The 21,519-nt window shown below is 37.9% G+C and overlaps 1 protein-coding gene across 6 annotated transcripts in view; it reads right to left on the bottom strand.

Moving 5' to 3' along the window:
• The window catches only part of FAF1 (Fas associated factor 1), a 667,255-nt gene that overhangs the window by 25,811 nt on the left and 619,925 nt on the right, over nucleotides 1–21,519 (bottom strand). For all 6 annotated transcript variants that reach the window (XM_077149703.1, XM_077149708.1, XM_077149704.1 and 3 more), the window contains one exon: nucleotides 5,057–5,272. In XM_077149703.1, coding sequence (XP_077005818.1) covers nucleotides 5,057–5,272 — 216 coding nt within the window. The remainder of the gene's footprint in view (nucleotides 1–5,056; nucleotides 5,273–21,519) is intronic.

Here is a 21,519-nt window from a genome sequence, read left to right as displayed (position 1 = left end):
TATCTTGACTGTTTTGAAGGGTTCACATCTATAGATCTGGAGGAGGAAATATTCTTGGGGCAAGAACAGGAGAACAGGGCTGTGTGACTGCATCAGAAACCTGAGTCCTGGAGCTCATTTGCCATCCCCATGTCTTTCCTAGTGCTCTCCAATCCTTTTTTTTTTTTTTTTTATATAGGCAGGCACCGGGAATCAAATTTGGGTCTCTGGCATGACAGGTGAGAACTTTGCCACTGAGCCACGGTGGCCCACCCTGTCTAGTCATTTTATAAATAGACTTCACTTTCCAGTTGCAGGTGGAGTTCCTCTGCACCTTTTATGTGGATAAAAGTACGCAAAAGAAAAAAAACAGGAGGAAGGAAGGAGAGGTGTGGGATAAAGATAAAAGGAGGAGGGAAGAGTGGAATGAAAGGGAAGAGGATAAAATAGGATTGGAAAGAAGTAGGGGAGTGGAAAAGGAAATATGAGAGAAGAGAGGAGATAAGAAAGTGGTACAAAGGAGGAAGGCTGGGATACTTACAACCTCACACTGAGTGGCACTGAGTTAATGTAAATCCAGAGAGGAACCTATGGGGGTGTTGGCAGAAGCCCATTAATCTGACTCCAAGGCAGGGTACGTAGTATGGAGCCAGTGTTGTTCCTCAGCTTTTAAGACCCACCTACCTCACTCCAAGGACAATGTCCAAGCAAGGCAAACGGGCCACTGATGTTCACATGCCTTTAACATGTTCAAAGAGGTAGAGCTTAATGAGCAAAGTTCTCAAGTGAATATTATTCCTCCTCTTGGCAACTATTAGTAAAATAGAAAATAAATAAATAATTCAGTGTCCCTAGCAACTTGACCATCAGCTTTCTGGGGGAAGGTCTATGTCTACTGCTATTCTGGTTGTCTTATAGTGCTCAGTTCCTTGAAGTATATTCAGCAGACATTTAGCAAATGGTTGGACAAATGGGAAATTTTAATATGAATAACTGCTTTGGTTGAGGGGGGTGGTGTGGGTGAGGTGGACAAGAACATTTAACAGGTCATCTGGTGAGAAACCAGTCTCTGCTTTATGGAGGAAAGGCTGAAGACACAATAAGACTCCTAGAGTTAAGTCTTAAGTTATTTGTTATTAAAAAGGCAAGAGCTTAAGATGTGCTTTTTAACAGTCTTTAGTTTGGCTGTAATTTAAGATGACTTTTGCAAATTAGATCCCAATCCTTGCAGACACAGATGGCTGTTATAGAATAGCCTTGCTAAAACACTAGTCATTTGACTTGAAAGACCATTAACTCTCACCCCACACCCCTGGCTCTAGGAAGCCTAACAAGTTCTGGGTGGGCTTTCTGGGTTTAGGTATGGAATCTGGGTGGCCTAGGGCTTATGTTCTCATTTGAAGCAACTTCTCTAGCTCACTTTGGAACCAGAGATTGAGGGAAGCCTGAGGTCATCAATATTCAACAACAGTTACTGAATGCTTATGTGTGAGGCACCACACTGGGACCCACAGGGGAAATAGACATGAACATGATATGGACAGTCTCTGTAAATAATTATAGAACAATAGGTCAAGTGCTATGAGAGAGGAATGTACAAACTGCAATGGGTACACAGGCAGGGAGAAACTGCTTGGAAGAAAAGGGAGGGCTTTACAGAAGGGCTGACATTTGAGCTGGGCATTAAAAGAACTGTTCTAACAGACCATTGGGGAGGTTAGATGATCAAGGAAGAGAGAACAGAATATACAGAACACAGAGGCATGAGAGTTTTTGTATCTTTAGCAAATAATGAACAATCTCATGAGGTTGTAATTCATATTTCCTGGTTATGGAAGTAGGAAATAAGTGATGAAAGACAGGACATTAGGCTGGAAATATAGCTATGGACCAGGATGCGCAAAATTTTAGAAAATGTGTTCTTACCTTAGGGCAGTAGGGAGATACTAAAGAGCTTTTAAACAAGAAAGGGAATGCTCAGAGTGGGGTTTTGAAAAAAATCACTCTGTGGCAGATAATTCCAGGTTAGCAAAGGATCATATAATGGATTTGTGATGGGTACTGGGAAGTTCTTGATTTTTCCTATAGGAGTAAACCCCTCTGATTAGAATTCTCTGGGAACTGGGCCAAACTTGTCTAAATTGGCCTTGGGATGGGGGTGGAGGTTAAAATGGAGCCAGGTGTGAAAGGGACTGTTGGGGATTGAATTATGTCCCTCACAAAAGTCAAGTTCAAGTCCTACTTGTTAATCCTGTGGGTTTGAACCCATCTGTAAATGGACCCTTGAAGATGCTATTAATTAGTTAAGGTATGGCCAAACTGAACAAGGGCAGGCTTTAGTTCAGTATGGCTAAAGTCCTTATAAGCAAAGAAAATTGGACATAGAAATAAAAGACAGAAGTAGGAGAGGCCAGGTAGAGGGATACCATCACCAAAATGTTACAGTCTTTGGAGAAAACATGGCTTTACCAACATCTTGATTTTAGACTTCTAGCCTCCAAAACTGCAAGCCAATGAATTCTTGATGTTTAGGCCTGCCTGTGTGTGGTCTGCCATAGCAGCCCCGACAAACTAAGACAGGGACACTGGAAGAAGAAACTGTTCAGCAGACTGAATAGTGTTCTTTCGTAGTATAAAACAAAGGATGAGTGATTGAAATCTAAATCAGAACTAAATTTTCTCTAAGACTAAGTTACTACTAATTCATGCTGATACTCAACACAGTCTGTACCAAAGGTGCTGAAACCTAGAGTTTGGTCAGCAGAGCTCAAGGCAGGCATGCAGAAGGCTAAAAAAACCCTCTGTATTTCATTTCAGTTTCTTTGCTTCTTTTCAATAGCAACTTTTTTACCCTGTAGAAAGACGTTGTTAAAACTAATCTAAAACCCAGCTTCGTTTAAGAGATTCCCCTCCTCCCGTCCCAATGCTCAGGGTTAAAAATTAATTGAAAGAAAATAAAAGCCAGAAAGGTCCTTAGATTTCATGTCTTCCAGTACTTTCATTTTATGCATGAGGCCCAGACAAGAGTGACTTAAAACCAAGGGCTAGGGAGCACTAATTTAGTTTGTAATTGTTGTAAGTTCTCCAAGGTGAGCTGTTCATCAAAGAACAGTAAGTATGAGAACCAGGTTAATTATGACCCTCTTGATAGTGGCTCTTTTCTAAATGTTCCAAATTCAGTGTCAGAATTTAAGGTAGTTTCTTACCTTCAGAGCATGTGCACGTGTGTGTTTCCCTGTGCATGTCTGTGTACCTTATATATGAAAAAAGTGGAAGAGCTTAGAGCAATAGGCAGGGCCAATGAAAGAGAGGCCAACAGCCAGCACCTGGGGTCTATTATAGTCTTCTGGACTTAGACATACAGGGCAGGATCCTCCTTCTACCCAAAGGGGATTTGTGATCGGAGGAACTAAAAATAAACCACTGTTTTTTTCTGCAAAGAACCAAACCTCTATTTCTATCTGCAAATCTGGCAGCCAAAGCGAGAGACTAAGATGAGCCTTACCCAAATTCTTGGTTTTGTTGTGTTATATGAAGTATAGGTTACTGTACCTCATGCCACTAGATCATAATGGAATCAGAGAATCTCAAGATTTACTATGTAGAACTAGATAGCTAGTTCAAGCCCCATTCCATATAAAGCAAGAACACCATTCATTCTTTCCCATCTCTCTTTTTCCCAACTCTCTCTCTATATATATATGTATCGATGGGATATGTGTGTGTGTATATATATATATTACTGAAAAGGGACCATTCAGTGGTGCTTGATTATCTCCAATGATAAGAAAGTCAACTACCTCACAACACAAGATATTCTTTTCTAAAAATCTTTCTTACATTAGGCTGAAATTTGCCTCCTATAACTTTCAAGTCTTTAGACCTAGTTCTGCCCCTGGAGCCTCAGAAAGTCAGATCTCTCTTACATGGCAGGTCTTCAAGTAGCCAAAGTCAACAATCATGTTTCCCATGGCTTTTCCTCAAATGACAGTTCCCTCACCTTCCTACCAGCCCTTCTCTAGACACGTTCCTATCTCTTCAGGCTTCCTGTTTCAGCATGGAGACTAAAGACTCTTTCAGACATAGTATATCTTAGTACAGAGTTGAATAGGACTATTAAAGTATTACTGGGATTGTACCTCTAAAAATGCAACTAGTTTTTTTGTTGGTAGTCACAACACACTATTAATGTGTATATTCAACTCAATTTAACGATAACCTCTGCCATGGTCTTCCATGCCAATCTTGAGCAGTGATTTTCTAAACCGAATGCAAGAATCTTCTCCCACCCCCTCTATTTCTGTAAAATTGCTCTAGGTTCGATCTTGCTATGGTTTCAGCATTTTCAGTTTTTCTTGAACCTTATTTTTCATAATCCATAAAACTGATGAAAGTCTTCATATCAGCTATTGATAAATATGGTGAGTAATAAAGAATTAAATATAGTAAGTACCTCTTGGTTCCCTCCAGAGGTATAGTAATCCACTTAACACTTTCTGGACACAACCATTTAATCAGCAATGAATCTTTTACAGATCTACATCTCTTACTTTGCTCCAGAATACTACAAGAGACTATCAAATGACTTGCAGAAATACAGTACACAGCAAATATAGTTCACCTTTCCCAAATATGACATATGACATGATAGGCCAGTAAGCCTGTCAAACAAAAGAAATCCTCTTAGTTTAGTATGACTTGTTCTTTGGGAATCTATTATTGTCCTTAAATGACCTTAGAAGACCATAGACTAGTCCTGATCTAACGGCCCACAGTTCCCAAGTGAGGTATACAGAGATGATGCAATCTTGGGAAAGCCTGTATGAATGCTGGCATAGAGGAAACAGCTAGGAAGGAAAAAAAATTTACTACCTAATTTCTTATAATGGTTACTGGCCTGGAAAGCTATCTCTCTTCAAAAACTAATGAGAGAACGGTGTACAGAACAAAGAACACTCATGGGTATGCTCTCTTGTAGTAGCCAAACATAGAACTTTTCCTGGACTATTTTGTCTACCTCAAATAATGGGATATCTGTTATCTGGATATACTTCCTAAGATAGGCCTAGGAACTTACGTCTCTCCTAGGAAAGGTGCTCAGTAACTTGAACTCGTCCCATGGATATCCTTTGGAAGCTACAAAATCAAAGACAATTTGGAGCCTATTGCTGGCAAGGAAACGTCGCTCCAGAAACTCGCCACTTGGCGTCCGGATCCGCAGTTTGCTCACAGGCTCAGCATTTTCTTCTTTTGGTTCTGGAGGCAGGGCCTGCTCTAAGGACAGCCGAATAGCCTAAAGGAGGGTAAAAACCAAGTGTTAAACTATGGAATGAATGGGACTGTAGGAAGTAGGGGTGGGGGTGATAGTGGGTAGGAGAGGGACAGGCTACAGAAAAAAGCTGCTGCTTTTTAGAAGTTCATCAGAAAAAATACTACCTTTAAAATTAAACAAGATGAATGGCTGGACAATAGACTCACATGTTTTTCATTTCTTAATATTAGCCCAACAGTCAATTAGTTAAAATAAATTTCACCTTGCTAACATATGATTAAATCAGAAGGTAACTACGTAGAAAATAAAAGTAATGTAATTATTTTATTGAGGCTTAGATATTTGTGATTGAGGAAACAGGTATCAAATACCTAGTAGCTTTCTTTCTAGGATATAAATTAAGGCTGTTAGAAGCATTTAAAAATGATACACAAACATACACACATAAATCTATTTATTTATACTAATACTTGAGAAAACATACATTTCCCAACTGAAGAGTTTGTAGGATACTGAATACTATACTGGTATCAAAATTGAATGGAAAGAAATTCAAATATCAGATCTACAGGAGGCAGAAGAATTGGATCCTAGTTCCAGCCTTGCCACTAACTTACTGTGAGATTTGGCCAAGTATTAGAATGACAGATTTCTGGACCTAGAGAACATACCAACACTTCATTTTATAGATGAGAACACTGGCTCAAATAGGTGAAGCAAATGCTGAGAGACTTCATGGCAAGAGTTGGGCTTGAACCCAGGATTCCCAGTTCTAACCAGTATTACATTGCTCCACATTGGTGACACTCCACTGGAAGATTGGAAGATCTCCGATGTTCCTGCTCCCATTAGAATCTATGGGAGAAATTCACAACAACCTTTCTTTTGTCTTTAACTCCTGGGAGTTTCCTTAGTTACCTAAGCATATCAGCATGCTCTGCTTCACAGGCACGCTCTGTTCTGGCTCCTTTAACATTTCCATATTCCAAATTTACCAGTAGAAAAGCAAATGTTTTTTACCCCACACTAATCTACAATTATCATAGATAACTAAGTAATGTGAATAACAGAAATTGGGGCTTATGTTCTCTAAAACTTCAATAGCAATTTTCAAAGATGATTTCACTCTTTTAACCGGGAGAAAAACAAAAACTAAAGTAAATGAGGAAAACAGTGGATAAACAAGATGAAAATCCCAATAAAGGGGCAGACATTTTAAAAAGGAATCAAACATAATTACTGGAGTTGAAATCTACGATAACTGAAATGAAAAATCCCTAGATGGTTTCAATAGCAGATTGAAGCTAACAGAAAAAAGAATCAGAGATCTCAAAGACAAGACAATTGAAATGATTCAGGCTGAGGACCAGAAAGAAAAATAAATAAATAAATAAGCAAACAGACTTAAGAGAGCCGTTGAATACCACCAAGCATACCAATAAATGCATTATGGTAGTTCCAGAAGGAGAAGAGAGAGAAAGGGATGGCAGGAATATTTAAAGAAATAATGGCAGAAAACTTCCCATATTTAACAAAAAACATGAACATACACATTCAAAAAGCCCCGTGAAACTCAAGCAGGATAAACACAAAGAGAACCATGCCTGGACACATCAAACTGTCCAATGCAAGGACAAAAAGGGCTCTGATAGGTGCAAGAGCAAAGTAATGAGTTTTGTACAAGAGAATCTCAATAAGATTAAGTACCTGAGAAAGGAGGAAAATTCCCCATTTGGAGAATTCCTGATATTCTTGCAAGCAGTGGAGACTACCAAATCAATAGGCCAAGCCCTTAGTCTTGGGGTTTGTTCATATGAAACTTATCCTTGCAAAGGATAGGCTAAACCTACTTAAAATTAGGCCTAATAGTCACCTCCAGAGAACCTCTTTCGTTGCTCAGATATGGCCTATCTCTCTCTCAGCCAACACGGCAAGCAAACTCACTGCCCTCCCCCTCTCTACATGGGACATGACTTTTAGGGGTGTAAACTTCCCTGGCAATATGGGACAAAAATCCTAGAAGGACCTGGGACTCAGCATCAACGGACTGAGAAAACTTTCTTGACCAAAAGGGGGAAGAGAGAAATGAGACAAAATAAAGTGTCAGTGACTGAGATATTTCAAACAGAGTTGAAAGGTTATCCTGGAGATTATTCTTACGCATTATATAGATATCCCCTTTTTAGTTTAAGGTGTATTAGAGAGGCTGAAGGGAAGTTCCTGAGGCTGTGGAGCTGTGTTCCAGTGGCCATGTTTCTTGAGGATGATTGTATAGTGATGTAGCTTTTGCACTGTGATTGTGATTGTGAAAGCCTTGTGTCTGATGCTCCTTTTGTCTGTGGAATGGACAGATGAGTAGAGGATATGGATTACAAATGAATAGATAATTGGGGGATGGATGTTGGAATAAACTGAGTAGACTGAAATACTAGTGATCAATGAAAGGGAGTAATAAGGAGTATAGAAAAAAATGGGAACAAAGGTTAAAATATATCAGGTGAATGGAAATGTTGGTGGTAGGTGAGGGGGAAGGATGAGGGGTATGGTATTTATGAATTTTTTCTTTTTATTTCTTTTTCTGGAGTGATGCAGATGTTCTAGGAGATGTGCATAGTGATGAATATACAACTATGTGATGATATTGTGAGCCACTGACTGTACACCATATATGGAATGTTCCTATGTTAAGAATGCTCATGTTTGTATGTTGTTTTGTTTGGTCAATAAAAAAAAAAGATTTCCCCACGGTTGCATGAGACGCCTTAATAAACCTCATATTTATAGTTAAAAAAAAAAGATTAAGTGCCACTTTCTCACCAGAAGCCAAGGAAGCTAGAAGGCAGTGGTATGAAATATTTAAAATACTGAAAGAAAACAACTGCCAATCAAAAATGTTATATCCATCAGGATTTTCTTTCAAAAAATGAGGGGGGGGTGGAATTAAGACCTTCCCAGATAGAAACTGAGGGAGTTCAGAACCACCACACCTGCCCTCCACACAATGCTAAAGGGAGTTCTTCAGACTGAAAGGAAAGGACAGTAGACAGTGGATCAAAACAGCATAAAGAAATAAAAGATCTACAATAAAGGTAACCACATGGGTAATTATAAATGACAGTAATAACGTATTGTATTTAACTCCACTTCTTGTTATATGTTCTAAAATACAAATGTATAAAAAGTAATGATAAATCGGGTGGTGTGACAATGGCTCAGTGGCAGAATTCTTGCCTGCCATGCTGGAGACTTGGGTTCGATACCCTGTGCCTCCCCATGCAAAAAACAACAACAAAAAACCCACAAAAACTAATGATAAATCTGTGGTTCTGGACATACATTATATAAAGATATAATCTGTAGCAGCAAAAAGGTAGGGGCATAGAGAGGCCAGTGCATGTGTATGCTATTGAAGTTAGTTGTTATCAGATAAATATGATTCTTATAATACATTCAGAAAGGAATGAGAAAAGCCTCAAAATGGCAAAATATAAAGTATTAAATATTAGGCACTAATGGGAGAACTGAAGGTCAAAAAAGGTATAATACTTACAGAGACAAAACAGTAAAATGGTAGAAAGTCCTGCATTATCAGTAGTTACTTTAAATACCAATGGACTAAAAAGTGTGACCCAGCTCTAGGCTGTATACAAGATACTGACCTTAAATTCAGAGATATAAGTAGGTCGAAAAAACTATGGAAAAAAAAAAATCCATGCAAGTAGTAACTGTGGTGGTTTGATACAGTATGTAATCCCCTGAAGAACATGTTCTGAAATTTAATCAAATCCTGTGGGTGTGAATTCCTTGTACTTAGACTATTTTGATAAGTTTATTTCAGTCAAGGTGTAGCTCTGGATGGTTCTTAATCCTAATACTGGAGTCCTTTATAAGAGAATGAAAGGCAGACAGAGCCATCAAAGCAAGAAGCTGAAATCAACAAAACCCAGGAGAGAACGGAGAGACCAGCAGATGCCGCCATATACCTTGCCATATGCCTGCAGAACCAAGGACTGCAGGCAAGAAATCAGCCCATTCCCCTCACCCCCTAGCCCCCCCCAAAAGAAAACATTGCTTTGATTTGGACATTTTGCCAGTCTCAAAATCATGAGTGAATAAATTCCCATTGTTAACCTGACCCATTTCACGGCATTTTCTTTCAGCAGCCTAGAAAACTAAAACAATAATCAAAAGAGAGCTGGTGTAGCTATACAAATATCAGATAAAACAGACTTTAAGTTAACAATTATTACAAGGGACAGAGAATTGATATTCTTTGATAGCATATATTGATAAAAGGATCAATTCAATAAGAAGACATAACAACTATAAATATATATGTACCTAATGGCAGAGCTCCAAAATATATGAAGCAAATACTGACAGATTTGAAGGGAGAAATAGGTGGTTAAACATTAATTGTAGGAGACTTCAATATGCCACTTTCAATAATGGACAGAATATCTAGACAACAGATCAGTAAGGATATGGAAGACTTGAATGATACTCTCAACCAACTTGACCTAACAGGTGTATATACAATTCCTCACCCAACAGCAGCAGAATATATATTCTTTCCTAGTGCACATGGATCATTCTCCAGGATAGGCCATATATTAGGTCACAAAATAAGTCTCAATAAATTAAAAATTCTGAAATCATAAAATGTATCTTCCCTGACAACAATGGAATGAAGTGAGAAATCAATAACAGAGGGAGGAATGGAAAATTCACAAATATGTGGTAGTAAAACAACATACTCTTAAACAACCAATGGGCCAAAGAAAAAAATTAAAAAGAAAAGTTAGGAAATATCTTGAGGCAGAAGAAAATAAAAATAAAAATAAACATACCCAAACTTTTGGGATACAGCAAAGGCAGTGCTAAAGGGAAATTTATAGCTCTAAATGCTTACATTTTAAAAAGAAGAAAGATCTCAATTCAGAGACCTAACCTCACAACTAGAGGTTGTGATCTAGAAGATCTAGAAAAAGAAGAGCAAATGAAATCCATAGCAAGCAGTAGGAAGGAAATAACAACGATTAGAGTGGAGATAAGTGAAATAGAGGGGGAAAAAACCCTCAAAAACAATAGAGAGGATCAACAAAACCAAAAGTTAGTTGTTTGAAAAAGATCAATAAAATTGACAGACCTTTAGCTAGACTGACAATGAAGAAAAGGGAGAGGACACTAAATTAGAAATGAAAGAAGGGACATTAATACTAACCTCAAGAAATAAGTATTATAACAGAATATTATGAGCAACTGTATGCCAACAAATTAGATAACCTAGATGAAATGGACAAATTCCTAGAAACAAACTACCTACACTGACTTAAGCAATAGAAGATACAACAGACCAAAACCTAGTAAAGAGATCGAAACAGTAAATCAAAACCCTTCCGACAAACTCCAAGACCAGGTGAATTTACAGGTAGATTTGAGCAAACTTTCCAAGAAGAAATAATAGCAATTCTGCTTAAATTCTTCCAAAAAACTGAAGAGGAGGGGACACTCCTTAACTCATTCTATGGGGCCATCATCACCCTCATACTAAAGCCAGATAAACATACCACAAGAAAAGAAAAGTACATATCAATATCCCTTATGAACATAGATGCAAAAATCCTCAGCAATATACTAGCAAACCAAATTAAAACCACACATTAAGGGTGATTCAACCTAAAATCAATAAATGTAAAATAAGACATTAGGAGAACAAAGACAAAAAACCACATGATCACGTCAATTGATGCAGAAGGGCATTTGACAAAATCGAGCACCCCTTCCTGATAACAAAACTTGGGATAGTTTTCCTCGGTGCTCGAAAAACTTCCTCAACATGACAAAGGGCATATATGAAAAAAACAAACAAACCAAAAGTAACATCATATTCAATGGTGAAAGACTGAAAGCTTTCTCTTTAAGATCTGGAACAAGACAAGGGTGCCCACTGTCAACACTTTGCTCCAGATTATACTGGAAGTTCTAGCCAGAGTAATTAGGCAAGAAAAATAAATAAATGGTATCCGAATAGGAAAGAAAGAAGTAAAACTCTCCTTATTTGCAGATTATATGATCCTATGTATGGAAAATTCTGAAAAATCCACAACAAAGCTACTGGAGCTGTTAAACAAATTTAGTAATGTGGGAGGACACGAGATCAACATGCAAAATTCAGCAGTGTTTCTATTCACTAATAATAAACAATCTGAGGAAGAAATCAAGGAAAAGATTCCATTTTGCAATAACAACTATAAGAATCACATATCTAGGAATAAATCTTACCAAGGATGTAAAGGACGTATACGCAGAAAAGTACAAAACATTGCTAGAAGAAATCAAAGACAGGGGTGCAAAGGTAGTTTAGTGGTAGAATTCTTGCCTGCCATGTAGGAGAGCCAGGTTTGATTCCTGACCCACGCACTTCCCAAAACAAACAAACAAACAAAAGCAAACAAACAAAAAATTCAACAAATGGTGCTGCAATAACAGCATACACACATGGAAAAAGAATGAAATGTGACCTGGCCATACAGCATACAATAAAAAAAATCAAAGACAACTTTAGTAAATGGAAGGACATTCTCTATTCAAGGACTGGAAGGCTAAATATTGTTAAGATGTCAATTATACCCAAAAAGTCACTTACAGATTCAATGTAATTGCAATAAAAATTTAACACCCTTCTTTGCAGAAATGGAAAACTCAATCATCAAATTTATATGGAAAGGTAATAGGCCTTGGGCACCCAAAGCCATTTCGAAAAAGAACTAAGTTGGAAGACTCACATGTTGTGATCTCAAAACTTATTGCAAAGCCAGTTATCAAAACAGCTTGGTACTGGCACACTTACAGACATATACACCAATGGAATCAAACTGAGAGTTCTGAAATCAACTCTCATGTTTACTGCCAACTGATTTTGACAAGGGTGCTAAGTCTACTCAATGGGAGAAAGAATAGTCTCTTCAACAAATAGTGCTGGGAACATTGGGATGTCAATATGCAAAAGAATGAAGACAGATTTCTACCAACCAACTCAAAATGGCTCCAAGATGTAAATTAAGAAATAGAACTATAAGACCACTAGAAGAAAACATAGGGAATTATCTTCAGGACATTGTGTTAGACAATGGTTCCTTAGACTTAACAACCAAAGCTTGGGCAACAAAAGTAAAAAATAGATAAATGGGAACTCATCAAAATTAAAAACATTTGTGCATCGAAGGATTTTACTGTCAAAATAAAAAGAGAATATATTCAATGGGAGAAAATATTTGGAAACCATATATCCAATAAGGGCTTAATATCCAGAATATATAAAAAAACCTCTACAACTTAACAAGAACAACAAAAATAACTCAACTTAAAAATTGCCAAAGGAGGGCGATGGTACAGTGGCAGAGTTTTCATCTGCCATGCTGGAGATCTGGGTTCAATTCCCAGTGCCTGCCCATGCAAAAAATAATAAATAAATAAATAAATAAATAAATAAATAAATATAAAAGACATGAATAGATATTTCTCCAAAAAAGATATAAAAGGGTCAAGAGAAACATGTTCAACATCATTAGTTATTTATGGAAATGCAGATCAAAACCACAATGAAATCTATTTGACATCCAGTAGAATGGTTATTTAAAAAATAAAAGAAAAGGTAAGGAAAATTACAAGTGTTGGAGAGGATGTGGAGAAAGAGGAACACTCGTTCATTGTTGGTGGTAATGTAAAATGGTGCAGCTACTCTGGAAGACAGTTTGGCAGTTCCTCAGAAAGTTAAGTAAAGGGTTACTATTTGACCTGGCAATCCCACTTCTAGATATATACCCAAAAGAAATGAAAAGCAGGAGCTCAAACAGATATTTGCAAACCAATGTTTATAGTACATCATTCACGATTTTCTAAAGATGAAAGTAACCCAAGTGTCTATCAACAGAAGAATGAATTAACACGATGAGGCTTATACATGCAATGGAATATTGTAAGCTGTAAAAAAGGAATGAACTTCTGATATATGCCATCAAAAGGACGAACCTTGAAGACATCATGTTGAATTAAACAAACCAGATGTAAAAGGACAAAATTATGTGATCTCACTGATTTGAAATAATTAGAATAAGCAAACTCAGAAAGACAAAATCTAGAATATAGGTTATGGGAGAGGTTCTAAAATGGTGGCTTAGTGAGGTGTGTGGTTCGTCCTCCAGAGCAGCTAGTAAATAGCCAGGAACAGTGCAGAACAACTGCTGGGGCCACGTCAATGACTAGACACACAGCATACATTGGTCTAGACAAGCTGGACCAGCTGCGATCCCACCCAGAACCATGAGCCCCCCCAAGCCGTGGATGCTGGTGCCCCTCCCTCACAGGCTGGTTCCCAGAGGGGAAAGGAAAGAGACTTTACTAACAGCAAGGGGCTAAGCCCAGTCAAGCTCCAATTGTGGAATTAATTAACAAATTCTGACTACTAAAAATAGGCCCCCAGCTCAGCTAAGCCTCCAACAAAAGTTAAAGTTACTAGTTTTTGCCCCAGTGCAGAGGGGGCAGGGCTGATGGAAAAAAACCAAAACAGATTTTTTGAATCGGACAGCACAAAACACTTGAAAAGGTCTGGACCCTAAAAGAAAAAAAAGAAGAGGGGGCACATATGACCTGGAGATACATAGAGCAAAGTACCAATTTAAGTTCTTGAGTAACCAAGGAATGGAGATCCTGCTCTGAAAAGGATTTTTTTTTTTTACAGCTGTAAAGCTTCTGAGGCTCCAACTAACCTAGACAAGGGCAGAATTAAACTTGTCTGAAAGACAAAGAGGCTAGTCAGGTGAAAGGAGGTAATTCCCTGCAGGCTGTGCCTTCCCCCGGAAAGGAGTGGGGCCCAGCTCAGGTAGAATCCCTCCCTAAAGGGATTCAGAACCCAGGGACTGGAAAACTGAAGCAATTAAAGCCAGCATACAACCTCTCCTATGTCTTAACCATGCCCCCAGCAGGAAGAGTCTGCTGAAGTTAATGGTACCACATTACTTTAGGTTGGTGGGCCCTACAGGCAGACTAGCGTCATATACTGGGTAGTATAGGAAAAACACAGATTCTAGGAACTTCATAGGAAAGTCTGTCAACCTGCTGGGTCTCACCCTCAGAGTAAACTGATGCAGGTGACTTTCCTCCTGAGAAGAGGCCAGTCTGGTCTCAAAGAATCTGACTGGGGTCCATAATACCTAAGTAGGCCCTCCTAAGGAAAAAAAAATAAAGGTATCATATAGTCAGGGCAAGAAACAAGAAAATAAGAACTGAAAAATTCTGATCCGTTAAAAAAAAAACCTATGCTAGAGGTCTAGAATAAGCTGAATGGAATGTCAAAGAACAGATAGAAAACACCAGCATCCAGCAAGGAAATCCTAGGCAAAAGAGTGAAAACAATCTCCAGAATAAACTAATTAAGGAAATTAAATGTCTAGACACTAGCAAAAAGTAACAAATCATATGAGGAAAATTAAAGACATGGCCCAGTCAAAGGAACAACCCAACAATTCAAATGAGATACAGGAGTTGAAACAATTAATTCAGGATGTTTGAACAGACATGGAAAATCTCATCAAAAATCAAATCAATGGAATGAGGAAGGCTATAAAAAAGGCAATGGAAGAACAAAAAGAAGAAATTGAAATTCTGAAAAAAAAAATCACAGAACTTATGTGAATGAAAGGCACAGTAGAAGAGATGAAAAAAAAAACCAATGGAAATTCACAATATTAGATTTCAAAAAGGCGTAAGATGGGATTAGTGAACTGGAAGACAGGACATCTGAAATCTGACAAGCAAAAGAAAATATAGGGAAAAGAATGGAAAAATATGATCAGGGACTCAGGGAACTGAATGACAACATGAAACACATAAATATACGTGTTGTGGGTGTCCCAGGAGGAGAAGAGAAGGGAAAAGAGGAGAAAGACTAAAGGTGGAAATTATCACTGAAAATTTCCCACTCTTATGAGAGACTTAAAATTACAGATCCAAGAAGTGCAGCACACCCCAAACAGAATAGATCCAAATAGACATACTCCAAGACACTTACTAATCAAAATATGAGATGCCAATGAGAAAGAATTGTGAAAGCAGCAAGAGAAAACCAATCCATCACATACAAGGGAAGCCCAATAAGACTATGTGGAGATTTCTCAGCAGAAACCAAGGTGGTGAGAAGACAGTGATATGATATACTTAAGGTACTAAAGTGGAGGAGGTGCCAAGACGGCGGCTTAGCAAGACATGCAATTTAGTTTGTCCTCCAGAACAGCTACTAAATAACCAGGAATGGTACAAAACAGCTTCTGGGCCATGTCAGTGACCAGACCCACAGCATACACCAGTCTGGACGAGCCCCCCCAGAACTGTGAGTTCCCCAACCCGTGGCAGCTGGAGTCCCTCCCCCACAGACTGCTTCCCAGCGGGGAAAGGAAAGGGACTTTACCAGCAGCAGGGGCTGAGCACAACCAAATGTCAATTGTAGAATTAATTAACAAATTATGACAACTAAAAATAGGTCCCCAGCTGAGGTGAACCTGGTCAAAGCGGAGGTCACTGATTTTTGTCCCGGAGCCAAGAGGGCAGGGCTGATGGAAAAAGAAAAAAAAAACAGAAACAGAGGTTTTTATGGCTGTGTTTCTACAAAGGCTTGACTGCCTTTGGATACAGTGGCTGGGTTTCTCAGACAGCAACTGCCCCAGGCAGAGGCAGAAACAAGCTTGTTTGAGGGCTTGTCTGGAGCCTGTGCCTTCCCCAGGGGAGGGGTGAGGCCCAACTCAGGTGGAATTCCTCCCTCAAGGAATTCAGACACCAGAGCTTGGTAATTGGAAGCCATTAAAACCAGCATAAACCCAATCCTATGTCTCCACCACTTCCCCAGCAGGGAGAGTCTGCCAAAGTTAAAGGTACCACCTCATCTTATGCTGATGGGACCTGCAGGCAGACAAGTGCCACATACTGGGCAGGATAAGAAAAACAGAGTCCAGAGACTTCACAGGAAAGTTTTTCAACCCGCTGGGTCTCATCCTCAGGAAAAACTGACTTAGGTGACTCTTTCCTCCTGATAGGAGGCCAGATTGGTCTGGGAAAATCCAGCTGGGTCTATAATTCCTAAGTAGACCCTCCTAAGGGGGGGAGAAGGCATCATACAGGCAGGGCAAGAAACAAGAAAACAAGAACTGAAAAGTTCTCCTCTGTTGAACAAAACCTAAGCTAGTGGTCCAGAAAAACCTGAACTGAATGTCAAACAACAGACAGACAACAAACTCATCCAGCAAGAAAACCCTAGGTAAAAGAAGGGAAAAGAATCTCCAGAATAAACTAATTCAGGTAATTAAATACCTAGATGCCAGCAAAAAACAACAAATCACACTAGGAAAATTGAAGATATGGCCCAGTCAAAGGAACAAACCAACAATCCAAATGAGATACAGGACTTGAAACAATTAATTCAGAATATACAAACAGACATGGAAAACTTCATCAAAAATCAAATCAATGAATTGAGGGAAGATATAAAGAAGGCAAGGAATGAACAAAAAGAAGAAATCGAAAGTCTGAAAAGACAAATCACAGAACTTATGGGAATGAAAGGCACAGTAGAAGAGATGAGAAAAACAATGGAAACCTACAATGTTAGATTTCAAGAGGCAGAAAATAGGATTAGTGAACTGGAGGGCAGAACATCTGAAATTCGATAAGCAAAAGAAAATATGAGGAAAAAATTGGAAAAATACGAGCAGGGACACAGGGAATTGAATGACTATATGAAATATACAAATATACATGTTGTGGGTGTCCCAGAAGGTGAAGAGAAGGTAAAAGGAGGAGAAAAACTAATACAGGAAATTATTACTGAAAATTTCCAAACTCTTATGAAAGACTTAAAATTACAGATGCAAGAAATGCAGCGTACCCCAGAGAACAGATCCAAATAGACGTACTCCAAGACACTTACTAACCAGAATGCCAGAGGTCAAAGAGAAAGAGAGGATCTTGAAAGCAGCAACAGAAAAGCAATTCATCACCTACAAGGGAAGCCCAATAATACTATGCGTAGATTTCTCAGCAGAAACCATGGAGGTGAGAAGACAGTGGGATGATACATTTAAATTACTAAAAGAGAAAAACTGCCACCCAAGAATTCTATATCCAGCAAAATTGTCCTTCAAAAATGAGGGAGAAATTAAAGCATTTTCAGAGAAAAAAAATAACTGAGAGAATTTGTGACCAAGAGACCAGCTCTGCAAGAAATACTAAAGGGAGCACTAGAGACAGATAGGAAAAGACAGGAGAGAGAGGTGTGGAGAAGAGTGTTGAAATTAAGACTATCAGTAAAGGTAAAAAGAGGAAAAATTAGATATGACTATAAAATCCAAAAGGCAAAATGGCAGAAGAAAGTACTACCCATACAGTAATAACGCTAAATGTTAATGGATTAAACTCCCCAATCAAAAGACATAGACTGGCAGAATGGATGAAGAAACAGGACCTATCTATATGTTGCCTACAGGAAACACATCTTAGACCCAAGGATAAACATAGGTTGAAAGTGAAAGGTTGGGAAAAAATATTTCATGCAAATAACAATCAGAAAAGAGGAGGAGAAACTATACTAATATCCAACAAATAAGACTTCAAATCGTAAAAGAGTTAAAAGAGACAAAAAGGACACTATATATTAATAAAAGGAACGATTCAACAAGAAGACATAACAATCATAAATATTAATGCACCAGCCAGAATGCTCCAAAATACACGCAGCAAACACTGAAAACACTGAAAAGAGAAATAGACACATCTACCATAACAGTTGGCGATTTCAATTCCACACTCTCATCAATGGACAGAACATCTAGACAGAGGATCAATAAAGAAAAAGAGAATTTGAATAATACAATAAATGACCTAGACTTAGGAAACATTTATAGAACATTACACCCGACAACAGCAGGATACACCTTTTCCTCAAGTGCTCATGGAACATTCTCAAGGATAAACCATATGCTGGGTCACAAAGCAAGTCTCAATAAATTTAAAAAGATTCAAATTATACAAAACACTTTCTCAGATCACAAAGGAAACAAGTTGGAAATCAATAATAGGCGGGGTGCCAGAAAATTCACAAGTATGTGGAGGCTCAACAACACACTCTTAAAGAACAAGTGGGTTAAGGAAGAAATTACAAGAGAAATCAGTAAATATCTTGAGGCAAATGAAAATGAAAACAACATGTCATATCAAAACTTATGCGATGCAGCAAAGGCAGTGCTAACAGGGAAATTAATTCCCGTGAATGCCTATTTCAAAAAAGAAGAAAGGGCAAAAATCGAGGAATTAACTAACCACTTGGAAGAACTAGAGAGAGATCAGCAAACTAACTCCAAAGCAAGCAAAAGGAAAGAAATAATGAGATTAGGGCAGAAATAAACGAAATTGAGAACATAAAAACAATTGAGAAAATCAACAAAACCAGAAGTTGGTTCCATGAGAAAATCAATAAGACTGATGGACCTTTAGCAAGATAGACAAAAAGAAAGAGAGAGAGGATGTAAATAAATAAGATCAGAAATGGAAGAGGAGACATAACCACTGACCCCACAGAAATAAAAGAAGTAATTACAGGATACTATGAACAACTCTATGTGAATAAATACAACAACGTAGATGAAATGAACAATGTTCTAGAAAGACATGAACTACCAACTGTGACTCAAGAAGAAACAGACAACCTCAATAAACCAATCACAAGTAAAGAAACCAAATCAATCATTAAGAAACTCCCCAAAAAGAAAAGTCCAGGACCAGATGGCTTTACATGTGAATTCTACCAAACATTCCAGAAGGAATTAGTACCAATCCCGCTCAAACTCTTCAAAAAAAAATTGAAGAGGAGGGAAAGCTACCTAACTCATTCTACGAAGTCAACATCAACCTCATACCGAAGCCAGACAAAGATATTACAAAAAAAGAAAACTGCAGACCAATCTCTGTAATGAATATACATGCAGAAATCCTCAACAAAATTCCAGTAGATTGAATCCAGCAACACATTAAAAGAATTATACATCATGACCAAGTAGGATTCATCCCAGGTATGCAAGGATGGTTCAACATAAGAAAATCAATTAATGTAATACACCGTATCAAAAAATCAATGCAGAAAAACCACATGATCATCTCGATTGATGCAGAAAGGGCATTTGACAAGATTCAACATCCTTTCTTGTTGAAAACACTTCAAAGGATAGAAATAAGAAGGGAACTTCCTCAACATGATAAAGGGAATATAGGAAAAACCCACAGCTAACATCATCCTCAATGGGGAAAAACTGAACACTTTCCCCTTAAGATCAGGAACAAGACAAGGATGTCCACTATCACCACTGTCATTCAACACTGTGTTGGAAGTTCTAGCCAGAGCAATTAGACAAGAAAAAGAAATACAAGGCATTAGAATTGGAAAGGAAGAAGTAAAACTCTCACTGTTTGCAGATGATATGATACTATATATTGACAACCCCAAGAAATTCACAGCAAACTACTAGAGTTAATAAATGAGTACAGCAAAGTGGCAGGTTACAAGATCAACACTAAAAAAATCTGTTAGTGTTTCTATACACTAGTAATGAACAATCTGAAGGGGAAATCAAGTAAAAAATTTCATTTACAAATGCAACCAAAAGAATAAAATATTTAGGAATAAATTTGACTAAAGAGACAAAAAACCTATACATAGAAAACTACAAGAAATTGTTAAAGAAATCACAGAAGACCTAAACAGATGGAAGGGTGTACTGTGTTCATGGATTGGAAGACTAAATATAGTTAAGATGTCAATTCAACCTAAATTGATTTACAGATTCAATGCAATACAAATTAAAATTTCAAAAACGTACTTTTCAGAAATAGAAAAACCATTAACCAAATTTATCTAGAAGGGCAGGGTGCCCTGAATAGCTAAAAGTATCCTGAGAAAAAAAAATGAAGTCGGAGATCTCACACTACCTGACTTAAAGGCATATTATAAAGCTACAGTGGTCAAAACAGCATGGTACTGGCATAAAGATAGATATATTGACCAATGGAATCAAATAAAGTGTTCAGATATAGACCCTCTCATCTATGGACAATTGATCTTTGATAAGGCAGTCAAGCCAACTCACCTGGGACAGTCTCCTCAATAAACAGTGCCTAGAGAACTGAATATCCATATGTAAAAGAATGAAAGAGGACCCATATCTCACATCCTATACAAAAGTTAATTCAAAATGGATCAAAGACCTAAACATTAGATATAAGACCAAAAAAACTGTTACAAGAAAATGTAGGGAAATATCTTATAAATCTTATACTAGGAGATGGTTTTCTAGACCTTACACCCAAAGCAAGAGCACTGAAGTAAGAAAGAAATAAATGGGAACTCCTCAAAATTAAACACTTTTGCACATTAAAAAACTTCGTCAAGAAATTAAAAAGGCAGCCTACACAATGGGAGACAATATTTGGAAATGATATATCAGATAAAGGTCTAGTATCCAGAATTTATAAAGCGATTGTTCAACTCAACAACAAAAAGACAGACAACCTGATCACAAAATGGGCAAAAGACTTGAACAGAAACTTCTCAGAAGAGGAAATACAAATGGCCAAAAGACATGTGAAGAGATGCTCAACTTCCCTGGCTATTAGAGAAATGCAAACCAAAACCACAATGAGATATCTCATACCCACCAGAATGGCCATTATCAATAAAACAGAAAATGACAAGTGCTGGAGAGGATGTGGAGAAAGAGGCACACTTATCCACTGTTGGTGGGACTGTCAAATGGTGCAACCGCTGTGGAAGGCAGGTTGGTGATTCCTCAAAAAGCTAAATATAGAATTGCCATATGACCTGGCAATACCATTGCTAGGTATCTAGTCAGAGGACATGAGGGCAAGGACACAAACGGACATTTGCACACCAATGTTTATAGCAGCATCATTTACAATTGTGAAGAGATGGAAACAGCCAAAATGTCCATCCACAGATGAGTGGCTAAACAAACTGTGGTATACACATACGATGGAATATTATGCAGCTCTAAGACAGAATAAAGTTATGAAGTATGTAACAACATGGATGGAGCTTAAGGACATTATGCTGAGTGAGATTAGCCAGAAACAAAAGGACAAATACTGTATGGTCTCATTGATATGAACTGCTATTAGTGAATAAACTTGGAGAATTTGTATGGTAACAG

This window comes from Tamandua tetradactyla, chromosome 2 (assembly GCF_023851605.1).
Source record: "Tamandua tetradactyla isolate mTamTet1 chromosome 2, mTamTet1.pri, whole genome shotgun sequence".
NCBI lineage: Eukaryota > Metazoa > Chordata > Mammalia > Pilosa > Myrmecophagidae > Tamandua > Tamandua tetradactyla.
The sequence above is the reverse complement of the archived record's forward strand: the minus strand, read 5'-3'. Positions and strand labels throughout refer to the sequence as shown.